The following is a 21,842-nucleotide window of genomic DNA, read 5'->3' as shown; positions in this document are numbered from 1 at the left end:
AAAAATGAACTCCGTTGTGCAAAACTTCATGATTAAGTGAACCATCAATGGTGAACTAAAACGGCAAAAGAATGGAGTTTTCATACAAATTGTCCTAAAGTGAAAGAAATCTCCAGATGTGACTACCAGGAAAAGTATGCTTTGTTAGTAACTAGTAAAAGATGATAACTCATATTTCCAGACATATTCAAAACTATCTGTAGCCAATCTTGTTAGTGTCTGAGAGATCCACGAGCAAATCTTGTGTCTGGGACACTAAACATGTCTCCATGCAAGCAGGTCAGCAGAAAATTGGTATGAAAATCTCAGTAGCTCCCATGCAAATTTAACTGCAAAAGAGATTTCCAGATCTCTACTATTCATTTAACCTTCTCCAGCTGCCAAGTAATGCATTTACTGTCAGTTATTTTCTAACCTAAACGCATCTCAATATAATCATACATGTAATTAATGTTATCTGAAATACAGCTGTATTTCTAAACATAAAATCAGACTTCTCAATTACTTAAAAAAGTTATTCTACTGAGTAACTATTTGAATTGATACCTTCCAGACTTATAAATTAGATATTTTACTGATAAATAGGCCACAGATTGTCACAATTCATGCACATTCTGAATAAGCAATTTCTATTTTGCATTTGAACTTATGTGGTGATTGACAGATGTTAATGGTTTCTCCATGGCAATTCTAAATGGCTTCAGTGACAAGAGATTTCCGGATCATTTTCAGTAACACAGACTTATAGAATTATTCAGTTTGTGGGGACCACAGGAGATCATCTCATTCAACTGCCTACAGAAAGTAAGGCCAACACTGAACTCAGACCAGGTTGCTCAGGGCTTTTTCCATTGTAGTCTAGTTAATTTCCCCCCCTCCTCCCAAAGCTACCTCTCAGTATATTCACAGGGTGACCACATCAAACTGTTACTTCAAAACTGTAGACAAAGATGGAAACCAGAAGAGATCTCAGTAGTAAAACACAAATTATATTTCATCAAATGCAAATTACATTTTTGTTCATTTTTCCATCAAACCCCTTACATCATTGACTTATAGACTATATGTTTAAATGGCTGTATAAATCAGATTAGTAGCCTTATATTTATAAAAGACACTGTATACCTAGATCTCTACTGGAAACCAAATCAATTCCACCATATTTTGTATTTTGCTCATATCCTATATTAAGCAAATGGATTCTAAACATCAGTTTCTGGAGATACATCACTGTAGAACTTTAATACTAATATCGCATTTGCTTCAATATAAAAAAAGAAAACAGAAAAAATCAAATCAAACCAGAACAAAGTTTTGATAACCTGGACAATTACTCCCTGTCTTTCAGTATAATTAAAATATTTATTGCCATCCATGCAGCACAAAGAACAAAACAACAAAATAGCTACACACGGTACCACTTGTAGTATAATGTGTACTAAATGACTGGATTTACCTTTTACTACAGAAAAGCTGAGAGAGTCCTAAGGACAGAAGACAAATATGCATAATAAGAGAAAACGGTAGCTATGCATGCTGATGTAAAAGTCATTATTCTGTCCTGAAAAAATAACCTGCTGCACAGTATATTGGCTCAGAGCTGCTTCTTCTCTGCTTTGCTTTTTTTTTTTTAAGCAGCTCATTGGGTTCTGCTAAAACTACCAATGAGTGAACCAATTTGCTAGAGCGCACATTGATGGTTTTGTCACACAGCTTGTAGAAAGATGAAACCCACACTCAGCTACACAAAAGCCACCAAAAACCAGTAGATGGCAACAGCCTCCCCCATTTGCTTTTATTCTGCTTCAAAGACACTTTGAAAAGAGATGATTTACCATTTACAGATTTGAAAGAAAAGACTCGCATCCTCTTTTAACTTAGATTCAGAGTGCTCTGCTCTGCATTACACTTAAAAACGGTAATATCCTTTAATATATATTTCCTAAAATGGATTGAAATTCAATTAATACTTGTGGTGAGTAAAAAACTTTTCCCTGTATAAGTTTTGCACAACAAATGAAAGAAAGGTAGAAACACTGAGAGGCTAAAACTGAGAATCAACTTGAAAATAGAGCTCTAAGATAAATCCAACACTTCTATCTGATTTTCCATCTCCAGCTTTCATGGCGATCATTTATAAATCACTACAGAGTAGCACACGATGAAAGGAACCGTGCCCCCCATCAGTAAACACATAACGATTATCCATCCAGGTTTTTTTCCTCCTTTTCTGGAAGAACATTTATGCAAGTGAGAGTTATAATAATGGTTGGAACAAACTGCCTCATGGACAGGTGCTGGGCAAGCAACCACTGAACTGAAGTGCTGCCAATACACCTCACTTCTGGCTGGATGTCTCCATTGCAGAAAGCTCAGCCATAATATTCAAATTTCACTCATCAGCCACTTCCCTTTTTTCACCCCTTAATCTTTTCCCGGCCAGTGTTTCCCTTTGAATGCAATGGGGCTTTGTGTAGAGCTTAGTCAGAAACCAATATAATTCTTAGCTGTATTCATTCAAACTTTAGATCATACAAAAATAGTATAAATTTAAAATCCCAAACGAGTAGTAGCCATAGGTATAAAACTCTTCCAGTGCTGGAGATTCTAGTTGCCTAATATAAAGTTTTTCTTTCAAGCCATGGGATTATTTTTTGATTCCTTTGTGGGTTTCTTTTTTACCCTCTACAGTCTTCCCATTTTACTTCTTAGCTTCTCCTCCTGCCCTCTCCCCTGCTTTTAAATACAACTTTGTGCTAACTCCTATATTGCCAAGGCCAAGTAAATATATTTTGGTTCAGCAATTCACAAAGGAAAAAAAAAAAAAACAACACTCTCAGAAAGCATTTCAAGGTGCTTATTATACAGAAGGACTATGTTTACAGATTTTACGTATTTGCATTTCAGCTATAATCCTTCAAACGAGCAGTTTCTGCACATTCCTTGCTATTTGGTAAGGTGTTCCTGAAATCATTAGCTTCAAAATCTTCCCATAGAACCATACCTATGGGAAAGTTTGCAAGCTGGTTCAAATCCACAGGTCTTGCTTCTCAGGAAAGAGCTGTTCAAGAAAAGGGATTCTGGTCCTTGAACTTCAGAGTCATTTGCATTAAAGAGCTGTTACATAAAAAAAAAAAAAAGATAGCAGTAGAAACAGGAACCAGAAAACAAGGAAAAAGAAATAGCAGAGATTTCTTCTTCACTGGGGTCCATGTTCAAATTTCCTCTTGCTAGCTATCCCGCTGGACCACATAACCCTGCGTTTCTGTCTTTCCAGTGGCACAGAAGAACCTCAGTTTACAGTAGAACAATTGCTGAGGAGTTAATCTTGGATGTGACCTAACTTGGCAGTTATGGCACTTTCCTAAAGGATAGATTTGAAACCTCTCAGGCTGAGGAGAGACTAGATTTTAAGTCATTTACTATCTCGGAAACCTTTTAGCCTCTAGGCTATGTGCAGAGATCTATACTCTCTCACCAATTGATTTTGGCTTTCTGCAGCAATTAGCAGAGCTAAAGGGTAGAACTTTGAGTTACTGTCTGAAGTTTGTGCATCACAGTTCCTCCCACATGCCATTTCAAGAAGAAAGTAGCAATTTCAACGCTAAGTGATTTACGTTCAGTTAAAGAGGAAGTACGTAGGAGGTCAAGCTAGTGAACATCGGCATACATTACACTGGCTGATGCCCTAACAAACGAGCCATCATCCATTCACTTTCTCATCCTTTGCCCTTGTTCTTGAAACATAACACTACTCCTAAACCATTTTCGTGTATTAAAAAAAAAAAAAAAAAAAGCTCTTAACCACAGTACTGAACTGATTGTGTGATATTCTACAAATTTCAGTATGAAAGGCTTTGTGCCCTGAAGCACATTTTCGGAGTCAGACCAGTCTTGCTCACATCCATTGCTAATGTTTACTTTAGATCTGTTGATTCTGTCCCTCTGACTAGCAACCTATTTCCTGACCTTGGTTACCTTAAAGTCTTGATTTGTAGTATAATTGCAACTAAGCCTCTTGACGTTACTGGTTAAACTCTAGGACTTTTTTCCACTAAAATGTGTTCCAACAGCTAAACTACAGAACAGGACACCTATAGGAAGCCAGCTCCATTCTCCACTACATAACAGCTTTTTTTGAAGAACTATGTTCGGTGCTAAACCTGAAACTAGTTGTAATCTAGATGAAAATTTTTATATAAATTTTATTTATTCCTTTTGGTTAAATATAGCAATGCTGATTCCAAAGTGCAGAAATACATAATGTTTGCCACAAGATAGTAGTTGTATAGTTTCTCAGTTCAAACAACATACACACAAGGAGGAAAACTTCCAGAAATTTTAACATAACAAAAAAGTTATTTACATATGGAAAAATGAGATAAGTAAATATGAAAATATTCTCAGAGGTAAAGAAATCAAGCTTACTCCATAAATATTTTTGAATAATAACAACTAAAGCCAGAGTTGGGGGAGATAGTGAAGTAGAGAGGAGCTACTGTGCACTCCAGGGTCTTATGTATATATTTGAACCATTGCTGTCTCTTTAAAGTAAGGGAAAATATTGAAAGTAGAAAGGCTTCAATTCATGAAAACAAACAAGAAGGAAAGTCTGCAGGATTCAAAACAGTATACAAAGACTTCACATGATGAACTGGCTATAGGGAAACGCTGGTGTCAGAGAAAACTTAGAAAAGAGATATCTATGTATATATAGGTGCTTTATAATTAAATCATTACATTGAAATGTAACACAGTTATCACATGATCAGTAATAAACAGGAACTTGACATTGTTTCATGTCTAATTTCTTTGGGATATATTTTACCTGTAGATATGTGAAAGGTTAAAAACACAACAGTAATAGTATTTTAAAACATTGTCATAAAACTATTTCACAGTTCATTCTAACACAGCACATTTGAAGTAACATTGCCTACATACTTCTTTCTTAAATTCTCTTGATTAGGAGACGTCTGCTCAGGTAATTTGAGGTGGATGTTCCTTTTCCCAACATTCAACTAGTACAGGTTTGCAATATTCCCGTGCTAGAAATCTTCACTGAGGCAGAGCATCTGTCTCTGCAGCCTGCAGCATTTTACAAGAGTTTATCACTGGCACAATAACCACGCTATACTGGAAGTAGATGGACAGTCTAAAATACAACTGCACAGCATATTGACAGATAAATATGAGAGTAGTGAAAAACAAAGATGTAATATTTCCCAGCATAAACACTTCTCTAGGTAGAACATACGCGAATATGTGTGCGTGCGTGTGTGCGTGTGTATATGAGGGTGCACGTTATAGAACTATACACAGTAATTGTCCTTTAGGCCATATGTATCAGCTAAAACTTTATGTTCTAAATCAGCAAAAAGTAGATATGCATGTGTGCATGTGTGTGCATAAATTTATATATATACACATATGTATACAGTTAAAATCTTTGGTTATTTCTTTAACTTAGTTTATGTTTCATATAATCATGATATTATAAGAATGACTCCAACAAATAGTTTATGCTCAAAATAATCTCAGAAAAGGAAGCACGGCTATTTTTACTTCAAAGTTTAAGGCCTGGAAGATACAAAAGGAAGAGGTAAAATGCTTAAAATTCCCCAGGAAGTCTGCACGGATCTAGGAACAGAAAGAGCCAGGACTCCTGAGCTCCAGTACTGAAGCTGTGAAAAAAGTATTCTTGATCCTTGATGCACAGGGAACATAGGCTATGTGACTATAAATATATCTGTGCAGTGGTCATATTTGACTTACAAAAGTCCACCTGGTATGTATAAAACATTTTTTTTAAAAATCTTTTGATGAATCTAAAAAAATAATCATAACGATTATTCAGAAATTAAGGGTCAAAACATTAAGAAAGAGACTGATCATAAACTAGTTATTTTTGTGGTAGACTAACTCCTAAACGTTCTATTCCACTTAAAGACATTATTGAGCAAGCACTGCAAAACCTTCTCAAAAGAACAATTCTAGCCACAAAACGCTGCTTTAAACTATGTCTGTTTCTTTTAACACAGTAATGTAAGAGTAACTATATATAAAAACTGGAAAACAACACATGACATCAGCTTTATTAACATTTAGTATAACTGAATCAGTAACACCTCAACACCCTGTGTAGCTAGAGTTGTCGTACCATTTGTTTATATTTGAGATGATTACAAATAATGAAGAACGAGCTTCTATATTCTTTTGTTGCACAAAGTGTATAAACTGTTGCAAGTGAGTGTTTTTAATTGCCTTAAAGTTGGGTGAAGAACAACACTATGTGAAAAAAGATATCTTTATACAGAGTCCTGAGATGTTAGATTGGTGAAAAGCTATCTTAATGGTGTCAGCGACAGAAATCTCATCGGTAAGTAATAGTTGAACTCCTTGTTATCGCAGCAGTTCCACAGCAGAAGTTGTATTTGTCTAGAACTGCTAAACTGCTTTCACCTTTTTTTCATAAAGTCATCTTGAACACATTTTTATATAATTTAATAGAAAACAAAATTTTAAGTATTTTTTTTTCATTTAATAGAAAACAAAATTTTAAGTAATATTTCTTTTCACTTTAGAGGCATTGAGGAAGAAAAGAAATGTAAACCTACAGAGGAATTGTTCTAAAAAGATAACGACAACTGCATTGGTAGGTAATGTGGCAGATACTCTTAGATGACTAAAGAAGGGATGGAGTATATTTCTCAGGTAAAAATAAAGGGGAATACCACAGTTACAGAGGAGAGAGAATCTGTTTAAAATGGCATATATTTTAGAGTGGATCCGTGCTGAAATAAGGCAAATGAAATTATGCAGCCTGTCTGTCAATGCCACTTCCAAACAACCCAAAGTTAGTCTGCAAGGTGGATAAATTTCAACTTGAAATTATTAAGCTCCTACATAGCTCCTATTGGGTTATGAAAACCTGGTAACTTTTCATTTCTATTTTTCCCTCACAGATGGGAAATATTCAAATTGGTACCCATAGTAAAGGAAGAGCAGATTCATTTCAAACATTATCCTTTCTGTTTGGCAACACCTGCATGGCCAGTAAACACACGTGTAATAGGTCTGGATTAACAACGTGCTGTCTCTTGCCCAGACTAATATAAGTGGGGGAAGATATCGAGGAGTGATGAAAAGTGCTGTGAACTGGAGATGGGATAGGTGATACAAAAGAGAGAGGCATGCGATGACAGGATGATACTCAAAGTGTCATACTGAAAGAGGGTTGGTAGGATCACAAAGGGCATATCACGCAGCAGCTTTGCTAGGTCCAGGGGTATCAAGAGGAAGATGACTTGGGACAAAATACTCAGAAAAATTCTAGCTACTAGAGTTCATTAATTCTGCTCATCTCAGAAAATTGTTACTATCCCAAATTATCTTTAGACAAATACGAAGCATGCAATAAGCTTACAGTGAAAAACTTACATATTTTAATTACGAAGGAAAAAAAGGCAAAGGTTTACCTGGGGAGATGAAGGACTAAAAGTCACATTGATGACAGATTCTGTGTGCCCTCCCAACTTATGTGAAAAGGTGCTTGAATGCATCTCATATATGTAAGCCTGAAGAACAACAAGAGATAATACTTTCACCTTAAAGATATATATAACAAGCTAGGAGCACTAAGTTATAGTATAGGACAACTAAAGATTCAGTCAACAGAGACTTTATAAATGTTTCATAACTGCTAAGCAGATATAAATGTCATTGACATCTTAGCAGAGATTTATATAATTCAGGAAATTTTAGTACATACAAATAAGTTAACCCAAATGAAAACATGATTTAGAGAGAGCAACGCAACTTTTTTCCCTTAAATAAATAAATAAACGTTAAGTATATTTCAAATAGACACTCAGGTTAAAAATGACTTTTTAAAATGTATTTTTAAGGACGTTCTTTAGAATTTAACCTTTGTACTTTATTTTTAGTAGAAATATGTAGAAAACCATCACTTTGATGTCTAAATTTGAAAACTGTTACGTTTGTCACTATATTATATCAACTTCTTCAATTTCTACATATTTCTTTGCAGCTTTTAATTGAATGGTATGAAATTCAATCACAAATCAATAAATATTAAGAGTGACACAATAAGAAAAAGCATACTGCATGTCTTTGCTTCTTAAAGAAAAAAAAGCCACAAAAGAGAAAGTACTTTCCAAAGAGTAAATTAAATTCAGTAGCAAAAGAATTATATTCTTATTGGTACAGCCTCAAACAACGGAATAGAGCCAATACAGAAATATATTAAGAAAACAATCTAAAATTCAGCAAAACCCATAGGCATACTGATACTATGAAAACATTTGGGTTGTGTTACTAAACAAGCATTATCTCATGTAAGCAGAAAGGGAAAAAACATTTTAATAAATTCTGTAGTATAGGTTTTCCACATATAAAACAATTTTAAGAGTCAAGTGCTACAAGGCATATCAAAAAGATACATAAAATACATAGACAACATGCAGAAGTATTGGTACGTTACAGATAAAATGTGTATCTCAAAGGAATTAATAAGTTGTAAGTTATGCAAAAAAAAAAAGCCAAAGATAATAACCTGAACTCTACAATTGCAATAGCAACTGAAATGTTCCATTTTCCTTATTAAATCTCTGCAGTTATGACTATGGATATGGAATTCAAAATATTTCACAGCACTGCCTAACACACACTAAACCAAACTGTGCCTAGACAGTATTTCAACAATATATTATCCTGTAACTTGTCCTAACTAGCTTTTGCTGATAGTATCCTAAGATGAGTTTAATTGCTCAGACCCAGGGCAATTCAGTTTACCCTAGCAGACAGCAAACTACTACAAGATATACGTGCTAAAATCTTGTGGATTCAAATGACAGTCTTCTGGATTAATGAAAAGATTCATGGATCAATGCAGCTCCTGAAAAACGCTCAAACGTTTCTCACTCAGAAAAGAAATCTTATTAGCCTCCTCCAAGGAGTCTCTAATCCAAACCAGCACTGAAGAAATAGTGGATAGTCCTAACTTCATGTCAAATCTTCCATTCATGACTACATTCACAGAGAAGCAAACGAAAAGGCCAACTATAAATCTACTTAATTGCATTCAGTATTATATAGCTTGAATATTCTGGATTCAGTCCAGGATACGGAATTAAAACCATCTACTGGCATCAATGAAGTACCTAAAAATGGACAGAGAAGAAGTTATCCATTTTTAACCTCTGGATCTTTTGTAGCATTCCACACAGTTGTTGCCTTATTAACTGGGGAAAGCAGAGTCCAGAGTAACGTGTTAAAATCATTCTGTCCTTCCTAAAAGGATATAGAAAACGCTTGTTAATGGGAAACTCTGCCTCAAACTGTAAGACCCCTTACCTACTTTTTTAACATCTCAGGGAACTAGTCAGAACAAGTATGTGATTGCTAGAATATACAAGCTGCAATTTTGTGTATTAAAACATGATGACCATACCACAACTACTATGACTAACACTTCTTGGGAGATGATCAGTTCCCACGGGAACAGACATATAAGGGTAACAAGATAACAGTGATATAATAACACAGAAGAAAGCATTCTGAAGTGTTTGTAGACAACAAGTTGTTTTCTCTCATGGTAGGTACAAGGCCATATATTAGTAAATTTATTCTGTACATGGGAGTACTGTATTCTACATGTGAAGTTTTCTATTCAGAAACAGCACATCTAATGTTTCTAACGGTCTCCAGTTAGTCCTAAGATGCTGCTTCATTGGTATAAAAAAATTAAGAGATAGGGTTGGTTATCTACCTCATATGCTAAATAGATTATAATAATGCAGCGTAATAAGGCTTAAATAGAGAAGGTTTTAGAAAAATTCTACCGTAATAGTACCCTTCAAAAATTCCCTTGTATTATAGGCTATAAGAGCACATCCATCTGCTCTCCTCCTTTGACAACACTGGCTCTCCACTCTTCGTTTTGGTGATACTATATCATGACTCAACTAATATCAAAATTATCAGATGCCAATCCCCTTGTGGTATTTCAGTACCTGCAATATCAGCTTTGTGCTCTTGTCAACACTGCCAAGCTTGGTCACACTGCGTACCCCCTGGCCCTACTGCCCAGACTTCCCACAGACCTTCCTTCCAAGAACAGGGGTAACTCTAGCAACAGCCTTTCTGCTCCAACAAAGATGGGGTGTAGGGATGCAGGCAGGTTGCACTTCATCACTCTGCTCAGTGCAGAGCAGAGCTCAGTGCACATGCACATACTATTAGTGGGAATCCATAAGTTTCAAGTAAACGGATGAGAGGGGCGATGCTGCTGGGGTTAGGAGTCGATATTCCGTGGAGGTTCCAGAAAGGAAAGGAGTACATTGAGGGAGAGGAGAGCAAGAGGCATTACAAGCTGTCTCCAGAACAGGACGTCCCTCCGTGTCTATTCACGAGATTCATGAGAACATGGGGAGATCATCCCTGCCCCCCCCCCCCAAAATCCTGTGGACCTCTTGTCAAAACAGTTTAATGCTATCACAATACTCAGTAATGCCATGACACTTTTTAGGTGTTTGCAACATGAAAGATTCAAAAGCTATTCCTTATCCCTATTGTACACATGTCCCTGCTCTTTGGAACTGCAGGAGTGACAAAACAGGACAAATATGTCATGGCATGTTGCTTACTACACTACAGAACGTCATTAGATATAAAAATCTTAACAGAATAGAAATGAATGAGGAAAATACTGGAGACAATAAAATCATCCCTGAATTCAGGTATTTGGTATGAAGCGTAAGTCCTCTGGACTCTGCACACCTGACATATGAGGAGCTAGTGAAATGTACATGAAATGTTAAATCTCTTATTGCAAGTGATTACTTCCTGTCACAGGCTAGGGATAATTACTCTGCAGTTCCAAGTTATTACTCCGGAAGTTATCATTCAGACATGGTGAAGTTCCCCTACGTCTTCATGCTTCCAGTACCAACGTATTAGATGTGTCATTTCCATTTCAAATGTCATCTCTGCTCACAAGTTTTGATTATATATCAAGTACAGAAATATTACTGTTTTCAAGCAAATGCCTGTGAATCAGGAAACAGCTGTCAATAAATTAGTGAGGGGGATGCGCTGTAGCAACTGAAGACATTGACAAGATGAAAATAATCCTGCTGGTATTAACTGATGCTTTGTCATTAGTTCCTAACTGGGGGATGCACTCCCACATTAAAGGGAAAGCATGGTACAGGCACCTCTGGTGAAGCCCAAGCTAGTAAAATTTTGCCAGGCTTAATCAAACTTGAAATCTACATGTGTACTGTCAAAACCAGGGAAGAATAATCAAACTTTCCTTGATGTGATGTGGTACTGAAGCAATTTTAGGATGCACACATTTATCATCCTCTGTCGCTGCCCCAGCTACTGTTGCTCAGCAAAACAAGGAACCATGAGCAATGCCTGCATCAGTTCTTCAGCTCATACTAAAACCAATCTTAGGCAGAGAGGTGTAGGCAGCAGACAGGACTTTGATTTTTATCATTCACTGTCACCTTTGTTCCTTCTGACCCCAAATTGTCTTACCTTTTTTTCCTTTTTTTTTTTTTCTTTTTTATTCTTTCCCTCTTCAAAACTGTGGTGATCCTAATCAGGAGACTATGGTACATCGAGGAGTTAGTGATCCACATAATAGTTAACCTGAGCAGGTGCCAGCCTGTGCTGTGCTATGCAGCACATATAGCTTGGCTGGAGGATAAACTTAGCCAGCTAGTTGTAATGGAGGAGCCTGTAGGCAGGTCCAACTTGGTACCAGCAATTACACCACCTGCACGTCCTTGTCTTTACCTTAAAGTGAAGCAGCAAGTTCTCACGTGAAGCTCCTTTTGTTTGACAGGAGAAATGATGAATAAAATTGTTTTCTTCTAAAAAAAAAAAAAAAATCCTATAAGAGCTCTAAGGACCAAAATACTCGTGAACCTGTCCATGGATGGGATCTGCACTGTGTGCCATTCTGTGCCCTGAATGCAGGTCCACCCGATGCTGCATAGCTTGGGGTTTCCAGCATTTGAAGGAACATAAGATTATTTATTCTCGTTTTCCCTCTTGTGTTAGTTCCAATAAATGATATTTTAAGTAACATGGAGTCTGAGCACCTTTTTTACCGGGTTCATAATGAACACTAGTCCCAGTGCCTTGAACGAGTGCACAACAAAGCCTGCTCTCCTCCTTCCCTTTCATAGAAGTAGGTACAAACAAAAAGAGAAGTCAAGGAGTCAAGAGCACAAAACACCATGAATCACAGATCTACAGGGTCTTCCAACAGGTTTTGAGCCAAGAAGAAATATGAGTCCATGTTTTAACTATGAGAACATATCATAGGCAGGTTAGTGAAACTGAACATTTTCCATCGTAATTCAGTGGCTTATAGAACTTTGCCAAACTTAAAAAATAATTTCCCATTCCAGACTCTCAGTTCTGTTTTAATATGAGGAGGAGCACGTTCATTTTTGGCTTAATGTCTAGGTCCAAGTTCCTCTCTGTAAAGTAGATGTGATAATATTTCACTGTTTTTTTGAAGATAAACCCATGCTTGTGAAACACAAGCATTCTAGTAATTTATGCTCTTCCACACAGTTCCTAAATCAACCCTTTGGCTCATACTTTTATTTTAAAAAACACTGTGAAGCAGTTGGGTAGCTTCACTAGCATCTAACAAGCAGCTATGCAAACAGTTGTCTAAAAAGAGAAGCTAGCTAAAGATACTTCTCAATATGAAAATCATTCAGATGCTTACCTTCCACCTTTCAAGAAATGATTCCAACTGTTGAACTGGGTTAGGCTGTGTAGCACTCTTCTCAGTTAGTGACATTGTGTGACAAGATTCACTGAGGCCAAGAAAAGGAAAGACAGACAGGTACACGTGGAAAACAAGCTAAGCACTGAAGAATCATCAGGCTCGGGAAGACCATGAGTCTAATCTGTACTACAGATACTACTTCCTTATTGAAGAGTTGCTACACAAAACACAGAACAGTGCTGGGAACAGAATTTTCCCACTGTACCTGTTTCTCAGGAGAATTCTCTCACAAAAGAACTACTGTTAAGTTTATTTCTGATACTCTGTTTCTAGCCCTATAAATCTTGACTTTCTAGATGTGGCGATTCAGCTTCAACGGAAAAAGGGGCAAAGTCCCTGTCTACATCCCAGCATAGTTTATTACCTTGTGGTAGCTATCATCTTCCCTTCGCACAACTGTGCTTTTAAGGAAAGTAACAGTGAACATTTTAAATCAGAGTAATTTTGACATGTGTATCACAATAGTATGCCATTAAAAGAAAAATAACACCATAAAATACAGTGTATAAAAAAAGCTTCCGCTTAATCAGCTCTAGTCACAGATATTTAAGTCAGCCAGTGATAGTCTAAATTCTGCAAATCAAAGTCAGCTTGTTGCAAGATTTAAAATGAACTTTTCAGTAAATTTATTTTTAACTTCAATAGTAAAAAAAAAAAAAAAAAGGAAATAGTATTTTAACAGAAATGACATTTAAGCATTCATAAGAAGTGGAATAACTCCAACATAAATACTCTCCTACTATAGTCTGCCATCGTTCTAGTTTTACTACATTGTTGATGTTATTCAAATTATGTTACTCTTCTGTACTTAATAGGTGATTTTAGCATATTCTTCTTTAAAGCAAAAATAGGAAGTGAATTATAAATGATACCATAACACTAGTGACAGAAAAAAGTTGAGAATATGAATTCGATGATAGAGGAAGAACAGATTTTCTGCAAACCAAATGTAATAAAGAAAAGAAAGCAGAGCAGTCTAGGAAGTACTCAGCAATAGCCCAAATGCATATGTGCATATAATCTGCTATAAACTTTAGCCAAAGTCAATCCCTTTTTTTTATATTAAGACCAATTTCTAGTAATAAAAATACTGATTCAGGAGATAGTGATACTTCCTTTCCATTTCTATCCAAGGGTCAGCCAAAAGTAAAAATCATTTACCTGTACCATTAGCTTCCAAACAAGTTTCCTGCACCCATAACCACATACTTACTTGTGTTTCCTTTTACTTGAAGTTTGGAGAATATTTGGAGTAGTCAGTTTTCATTAACCTACAGTGTGAAAGTGTATTTAGCACTGTATATGTATATACAAGCTTCTGCTTTCTTCCGTAAACCGTAGCAAGAGACAGGGAAGAAGGGTGAAGGTCTCTCCTTGAGGAGAAGAAGAATGTATATCCAAATGGAAAACTACTTAATTCTACTGCACTGGTAGGGAGGGTGTGCTAAATAAATTGACTCTTTATCTGCAGAGTTCCACTATAAATTCTTTACTATTTTCTTATACTCTGCTTTCAAAGCAACCTTGTCCCCCTCTGTTCCCTTTGCCCCCTAGTCCAATCCAGGGCCATCTGCATTTGAGTCATACCGCTTACACTCCTACTCCCTGCTGGGAAAGTGAAGAGAGGGAAGCATATCAGCAAGAGAAGCACTAAAAGCACAGCAGAAGTTTTCTCCTTTTTATCAGGTTTTGTGCAGTGACTACAAAAGCAGCAGCAGCAGATTCAAGAAAAATCCTGCTGCAGCTTTAAACTGGAGCATGTGCTTAACAAACAGATTGTGAAAAAAATTGCCCACATCTAACGTGCCTAATCTGACCTTAAGCAAAAAGAGATTTTTTTTCAGAAGTCTGGTGTGGAATGGCCAAAATCATCCCTTTCATGGGACTATCATTCTAACATTTCAAATGACCTCACAAGAATGCAAGTCTCTTGAGAGAAAAAATAAATAATCTTACCCACACTTTTATGAAAGACGTGGATTTATGAATGGAGACATTAGTCTCTATCTGCCTCCGATAGCGCCACCAAACCTGGTACACACACCCATCCTACATGATATAACTGTTTGGCTTGCACTCCTCCCACCATCCCTTGTGTACCTTGGGGCTGCACGTCCCGCTGAACCATGTATTTTTCCTTAATCTCAAGCTTAAAAAGCACCTGAGCTACTTATACTAAAATTTAAAATAACAATCAGCTTGAAGTAGACAGCCAGTATGGAAAGTTTCAGCCCAAAGTGTTCCCGTTTGACAGTTATAAGCAACTGAAAACAGAATTATAGTGGAAAGTGTTAGACTACCTTAACTGCAGGCCTCAGTGCCAACTCCACACATAATAAAACAGCTTTCACAAATATCCTAAGCGCTGATTCACACTCTACAATCCTGGGATATCTTATATACTCCCCACATGGCAGCATGGAAAGTAAAGTCTGTTCAAGCCTGCCACCAAAATGCTGAGTACGATAAACCCCTCTGAGAGTTCTTCCCCTTCCAGTGCCATGTGCTGGGGAAACTGTCTTTGCGGTATTCACAGGAAATTGCCCACCATAGTGGGATCCCAGTTTCCACCTGAATTCTTTCCATATAACCACAAAAGGAGTAACAGTGAAAATTAATAATGTTCTTTATTACTAAAACAGTGAATATTACCAAGTTCAGTCACCTTTCAAGATGCAGGGGATACTTTTCAAATACATCATACTCTGACAGTTACAGCTAACATACTTCAAATGTTCCTTACTAAAAAAAGGCATATAAACAGATCTAAACCATAGCTCAGTTTTGCTTCCGTAAACCTCCCTTCTTAGAAGCTTCCGATTTATATTTTTCCTGAATTCAGTTTCTACATAATTAGCCAATTTCAAAGCCTCGTATATATGTTAGATTTTATTTGTCCGCCTGTGGTATTTTGTAGCACCAAACTCTACTGCATCTAGGCTGTTTCATTTTTACTTTTATAACATAGTTGGGTTTGGCAAAGTACAGAATTATTACTTGAAGATTTTCTTCTAGGAAAACTTACCTCACCTCTAGTTACAGTCACTTATGAAGCAGCATGGTTGGACCACAGCCATTCTGCAAATGGTTCTTTTCAGACTGCTAAGACTTTCTTCTGTATCAACTGTCCCAATAATTGCATTCCCTGTTTGTGCACGGCTGTTGACTGTTTCACAGAAATACTGCAAGATTAAACGAGATGCAGAGCATCCTCATTCCATTTTGAGCATAACAGAGAATTTCTTTAACTTTACAGAGGATTTCCCCATCTTAGTAAGTCTGTGAGCACAATGCAGTCAACTAATAGGAAAAGAGCAGAATCAAATTATTCAACTGCTGTCAGAGCTACAGGCTAAAATGTATACATTTTTAAAACACAAGCACTATGGATATAAATCTATACACACCCATTTTAGCACCTCACTGCTGTTTTCATAAGTAAATACATGTATACTGAAATGAAAAGTGGGTATTCATATCTACTCTGCCTTCCTGTTTTGCCTACGTTTGAATATGAGGCTTCTTCTTTAAAATAAATTTTCCTTAGCAAAAAGGCCGATTTCATAAACTTCCACTCAGCGCTCTGATGTATTACCAAGCTTAAAACTTAGCACAGTAACATGCTGTAGCCTGATAAAGTTCAGTTCTGACAGGCTACTAGAAAAGAGCAGCTCTGTAGCAGTCAGGTAAGCACACGTCTACAGCCAGCAGAAAATCCTTCACTGCTCTCAGCTGCCAGTCTGGTAAGGTTTTACGGTGGCCAAGTGTGAAGTACAGAGGCACCACAGACAAAGTAATAGTCTGAAGAGTCCAAGAAGCAAGCAAGAGCAGCTAGAACTGTGCTTATGCTCACATAATTCCACAGTTCATAAAATAATCTACCAAGGTTATGGTTTTCAAAAATCTTCAAAGACATACCCAGAGAGACAGCATAGTAACAGCGCACTGCAGAGGCATGCCTATATTAATAAGAAAGCAATATCTGTGTCTTCTCTCCCAGCATAACAGTCATAAAAGCCATTCACACTCCCAAAGAATCCAAGAAACTGAAGTACAAAAATAATCCAAAGCTGTATTCTTCTTTGGAAAGGGGTAAATTTTCCCCAATAATAGCGTGCAGAGAGGAAGTTACAGTCCTTGTCATTCATTCTGTGCCACGGATTTCCTTCTGCCAAGCAATGTCAGTCCTCTTTTTCCACAGTAATCGTTACTAGCGCTGCTTTCTCCAGATGTTTTCTTTTAAAGCCTATCTGAGTTTAAAAATATGGACTTATAAAATACAACTTTAGCAAAATATAATTGGGATACCAATGTCCCTGAAACCCAAAATACCTCAGACAGCCCCTACCACTGCTCCATATAGTTCTGTTACATTCTGTAATGAAATACATTCTGTTCTGTAAGCCCCTGGTACAAAGTGTAGACCAAGACAATAAGTACTAGACAGTACCACTATCAAACTTTTCTATAAGTAATTTTGCCACTCCACTAAAGAAAAATTCCCTTCTTTTCTAAAGCCAGTATTAAAGTCAATAGTATAGTATACTCTACTGTATCAAAGATGCATAATTTAATCTTTACTGGTACCTTATCCCAAAGAGATAATGAACTAAAAGTACAAATACAATTCCTGAACTATTAGCATGTCCTATTTCTTCTGTATACACCTACACCAGAAAACCTGTCTCAGACCCCTGCTTCTTCCCTCAACTCTATCCTTTAAAAATCATTCATTAGTATCTAAAAGGTTTTAGTGGACTTATGATCTCAACGAGAGAGCAGACAGTCATATAATTTAATCATTCACATTTTGAGGGTTCTTGGGGGCGTTTCTCTCTTTGATATCTAAATCATTTTGTGCAATTTGGAACCTAATTAGATGCAGTTATTCAGCTTATCACACCACAGACAGACAAACATTAACAAGTTCAGCATTCAACCCCACGTCTTTTAGCCACACTTCATTAATCTGCATTATGGAAGTATTTCAAAGGCCCATATAAGAGTAACTCACTGCAGTGGTAACAGATTAAGAGCTAGGCTTGCTCTTAACTTTTCTTTTTAAAAAGAAAGGGCGTAAGAAAGAGACCACTGTTAATCTCAGGTTTACAGATCAGAACTGAGTCGCAAAAAGACTAATATGACTAAGGAGATATTTATGGCAGTCAAGAAATAGGTCATAAACTGCTATGGCCATGTTTACATTAGGAAGTAGTGCAGCACAAGAGGAACAGATCTATAGAACGAAACAGTGCTAGCAACCCAACTTCCAGATGCGTTTTGGGGCTCTGCTTTGGGCTATCTCTAGTCTGATTCTGTGGACCGAACATCATTAGCACAGAGTGCATACAGTTTGCTCAAGGATTTTAGGAGTGCTCATCCAGTTCAGATTCAGGAATCAATCTGTATGATCCAAGACCATTTTGTGATACAAACCAAAGGACAGAAAACAGTGAGAAGTGGGACATGCCTTTCAAAAGTGCACTTCTCTTCCAAACTAAAAAGCAGATGCTCACTATGTCTCAGTGCGTTGCCCCAACAAGACTGTCCTTCCTCTGATTAATTTGCTAGTGATGGAATGCCATTTATCAATAATGAACACAAGCCTATGCAGCTGGTTCAAAACAAGTTAATAGCAAGTATCCAATCTGGAGCCTGATATTTACATTTATGACATGCAGTACCTTTGTACCCTGCCATCACAAAACAGCTGAGGTAGTGACCAAACTGGCTTACCTCATGCATCAAATTTCCAAATTACTGAAAGAGATTTTTCAAGTCATCAAAGAAAGAACTATTAAAACAGTTGCTTGTCATCTCATGTGCCGCTTAAACAAGAATAACAACTTAATTATGAAAGGAAAAACAGTTAAGTATTTGAAAAGATTAAAGGAGCAAGCTTTCCTGAAATTGTAGTCATTTCATTATCAAAAGGTATTTTGGGAACTATTTCCATTCTTCCCAATGCCATGGCTCATTCTCAACCTACCCCTCAAAAATTTACTTCAGAGATAATAACCTATCTGTACAAAAAAAATTCAGGATGTATATAAGACTTTGAGTGGGGTACTTTAGGGAGTTGAATGGTTTGGAAACACTGGATGAACTTCAGTCAACTGAGCTTCAAAGAGCGGAGAACAATATTTTTTTGGTCAGAAAGTAAAGTTACACAGAATGACTGGCACATACTTCTCTACTTACTAAAATAGTGTCTGATGGTCAATTAGGAGTGGGATTTGTTGCTCTAAGCATCATATAAACAGGACATAAAAATGGCAATGAAAAAAATGAAATACTTTAAATCTAGGATTGATATTTAAATATTGTAATAAAATCATTTAAAATAGTACGATACTCTCTCCCAAACTTAACTTTCAGATCTTAACGTAATGTTTATTGAAACCTTTTTCAATGTTTATTGAAGAAGTTTAAAGCACAATAAAATGATTGAGATACCACCCGAACCAGTTTATGTATCAACCAGGCTTAATTTTGACAATCATGATATTCTTTTCAGATGTAAAAAGCACTTTTTTTTTTTAAAACTTCCAAATACCAGTTCATCATCAAATTTATTGGGATTTGAAAGCTTAAAAATATATCCTTTTTTCACTCTGTGAATAAAGCTGGGGGCGAAAGGATGAGGTCTACTAATTCTAAGATTTTGATAGATTTAATAAGGAAAAAAATAATAGCTCAATACTAGGGACTATCTTCCCACTGTATAATAAAGTAATTTAAAATGCAAAATAAAGCCTAGAAAAAATAGTATAAATATACTAGCTATAGAAGCCTGACTTAAAAAAACATTTTAACTCTGCTAGTATTGTAACTTGTAAATGATTTCCAAATCGTAATTGATATAAATCATATGCAAAAAACAAACTGGTAAAAAAGTATATAGAATTTCACTAGCACATAACCTAGGAGATGCTTAATTAGATTCTTATTTGACAATTGCGTAAATGCACTTGTGACTTAATGTTAAAGTACAACCTAGTGAAAAGAGCAAAGTTAGCATAAACCATTAGACTGTATCAACAATGATTCTCATTAGCTGGCAATTTTTCTTTACGAAACAAATACAACTAATTTTTATATCAAAGTTGCCTCCTCGTTAATTAAAAAATAATAATTACTTGAATCAATCTTATCCTTTCACAAAGCAGTTGCAGATAGCTCCTGCCACAAACTTTTTACAGTCCAAATACTGCCACAGGGGACATAGCTAATCCTACACAAAGTGAACAGTACTCTGGCCGTTCAGAATCTGTTAATTGCACAGTGATTATACGCATTTTCAGAAGAGAGAGTAAAAGAGAAGGGAGAGCTGAACAGATCAGCTGAATAGATAAGGACAGACATGAAGGGTAAGAGGATGGTTCAGGAAAGATGGTAAGGGGAGCAGGGCAAGAAAGGACTGGCAATTGGTGAGTGAAGATAGTATAAGAAAAAGAGTAAGAGAAAGGGCTGTGATAAGACATGTTATGTCACAGAGGCAGAAAAACCTCCAAAGGCTCAGCTTCATAAAGTTGCCTTAAGATGATTCACAAGTATCTTGTCTCCTCAGCTTCTAAGATTTAAATTTTCTTCATTTATGACCACCACAGTGTTCTCTGAAAGTGTTAGAATAGTCTCTGCAGTCAAGACCAGAACCCAGCAGCCTCCTATGCCAGGAAAGTGACCAACAGCAGAGCTACAGATTACCATTTATCGTGCCTTTTTTTTTTTTTTTCCGTCTATCCCTGTGTAGTGGCCTACCTTCAGCAGTAAGCAAAGGAGTGACTTAATCCTGGTTGTGCTTATGAGTACTTTGGTGGCATACAGAAGCTGAGAATTTGAATCTTCTGAGAGAGCAGAGCCCCAGGGCCTGGCTGTCCTGCTCTCTACAGCTCTGCTTTCCTCAGCAGGGAGTTCTGCAAAAGATTGGCAGCTCTTCTGATATGCTAGGGAAAAAACTGTGAAGTAGTCCCTGAACACCATTAAGAAAACTTAATTTCTTATCCCAGAATTCTTCCGGATCCTAGAATCACAGTTTTCCATAAGCACCTAACTTTGACTGCAGGTAGATAAGCCATGCAGAGAGGGATGGGATGGGATTTCTAGCATTTCTTTTTTGTTTTCTCAGCATATCCAGGTCTATATGCTGAGTGTTGTGCATTTTGCTACTAAATCTGAATCATTCACACTAACTGTACATAGATGCTGGAGTTACGAATGCAGGTGCTTGCTCTGAATCAACAAAGAATAGAAAAAATAGTAATTAAATTAAATTACAGGAGAACTTTAAGCTAAATATTAGGAGAAAATATATCAATAAGGACAATTACATACTGGTTCACAGGAACTATTGGGTATTCACCAGAGGAAGTGGTTTTTTGTTTGTTTCTATGAGACTATTAAGCAAACATCAGTCAGGAAATAGTTGAGCTTGACTGGGAATAAGGGACATGTACTTGATTGCCTGTTCTGGCGCCCTCCAGATCTACTACTCACTTCAGTTCTACCACTGTACTGCTGGGAATTCCCTTCCAGCATTGGAATCTATCAAGTGCGCAGGTACCTGTGCACAAGGGACTTACTAAAGCTCACACATGACGCTTCAAGCACTGAAACAGCCTTCTTCTCATGAAGGATTTTTTAATAGATCAGCAAGGAACAGTACTCAAAATACTTAAAAATTTGTTATGGCTAAAAGCTGCTTCCCCACACTGAATAAACCATTATCAAAATGGCAATATGTTGTAAGATGTCTGATAAAACTAGTGCATACACTTGGAGAAATAAAGAAAGCAAAAACTTAATCTACTCCAAATAAGAGAGCTCCTTTCACTACGAGTTCTCGAAGCCAAAATACATCTACCCTGTGACAGAGTAAAGCGGATGATGAGTTTAACAGACAGCACCATTGCATTTTTAATGCATTTATGAGAGACAAAATAGGAAATAATATTTAAAAAGCTACACATCTTGATGTAAGAAAGATGAAAATATGACTAAGAGT

The 21,842-nt window shown here is 36.7% G+C and overlaps 1 protein-coding gene across 3 annotated transcripts in view; it reads right to left on the bottom strand.

Annotated features, from left to right (window-relative positions):
- WDR27 (WD repeat domain 27) overlaps positions 1–21,842 on the bottom strand; it is a 145,140-nt gene that overhangs the window by 57,565 nt on the left and 65,733 nt on the right. For all 3 annotated transcript variants that reach the window (XM_009680961.2, XM_068939113.1, XM_068939114.1), the window contains 2 exons: positions 7,479–7,577; positions 3,005–3,117 (listed from right to left, as the gene is read on the bottom strand). In XM_009680961.2, the coding sequence (XP_009679256.2) occupies positions 3,005–3,117; positions 7,479–7,577 (212 nt within the window). The remainder of the gene's footprint in view (positions 1–3,004; positions 3,118–7,478; positions 7,578–21,842) is intronic.

Source organism: Struthio camelus, chromosome 3 (assembly GCF_040807025.1).
Source record: "Struthio camelus isolate bStrCam1 chromosome 3, bStrCam1.hap1, whole genome shotgun sequence".
In the NCBI taxonomy this organism is placed as follows: domain Eukaryota; kingdom Metazoa; phylum Chordata; class Aves; order Struthioniformes; family Struthionidae; genus Struthio; species Struthio camelus.
This window is presented reverse-complemented; position numbering and strand designations above follow the sequence as displayed.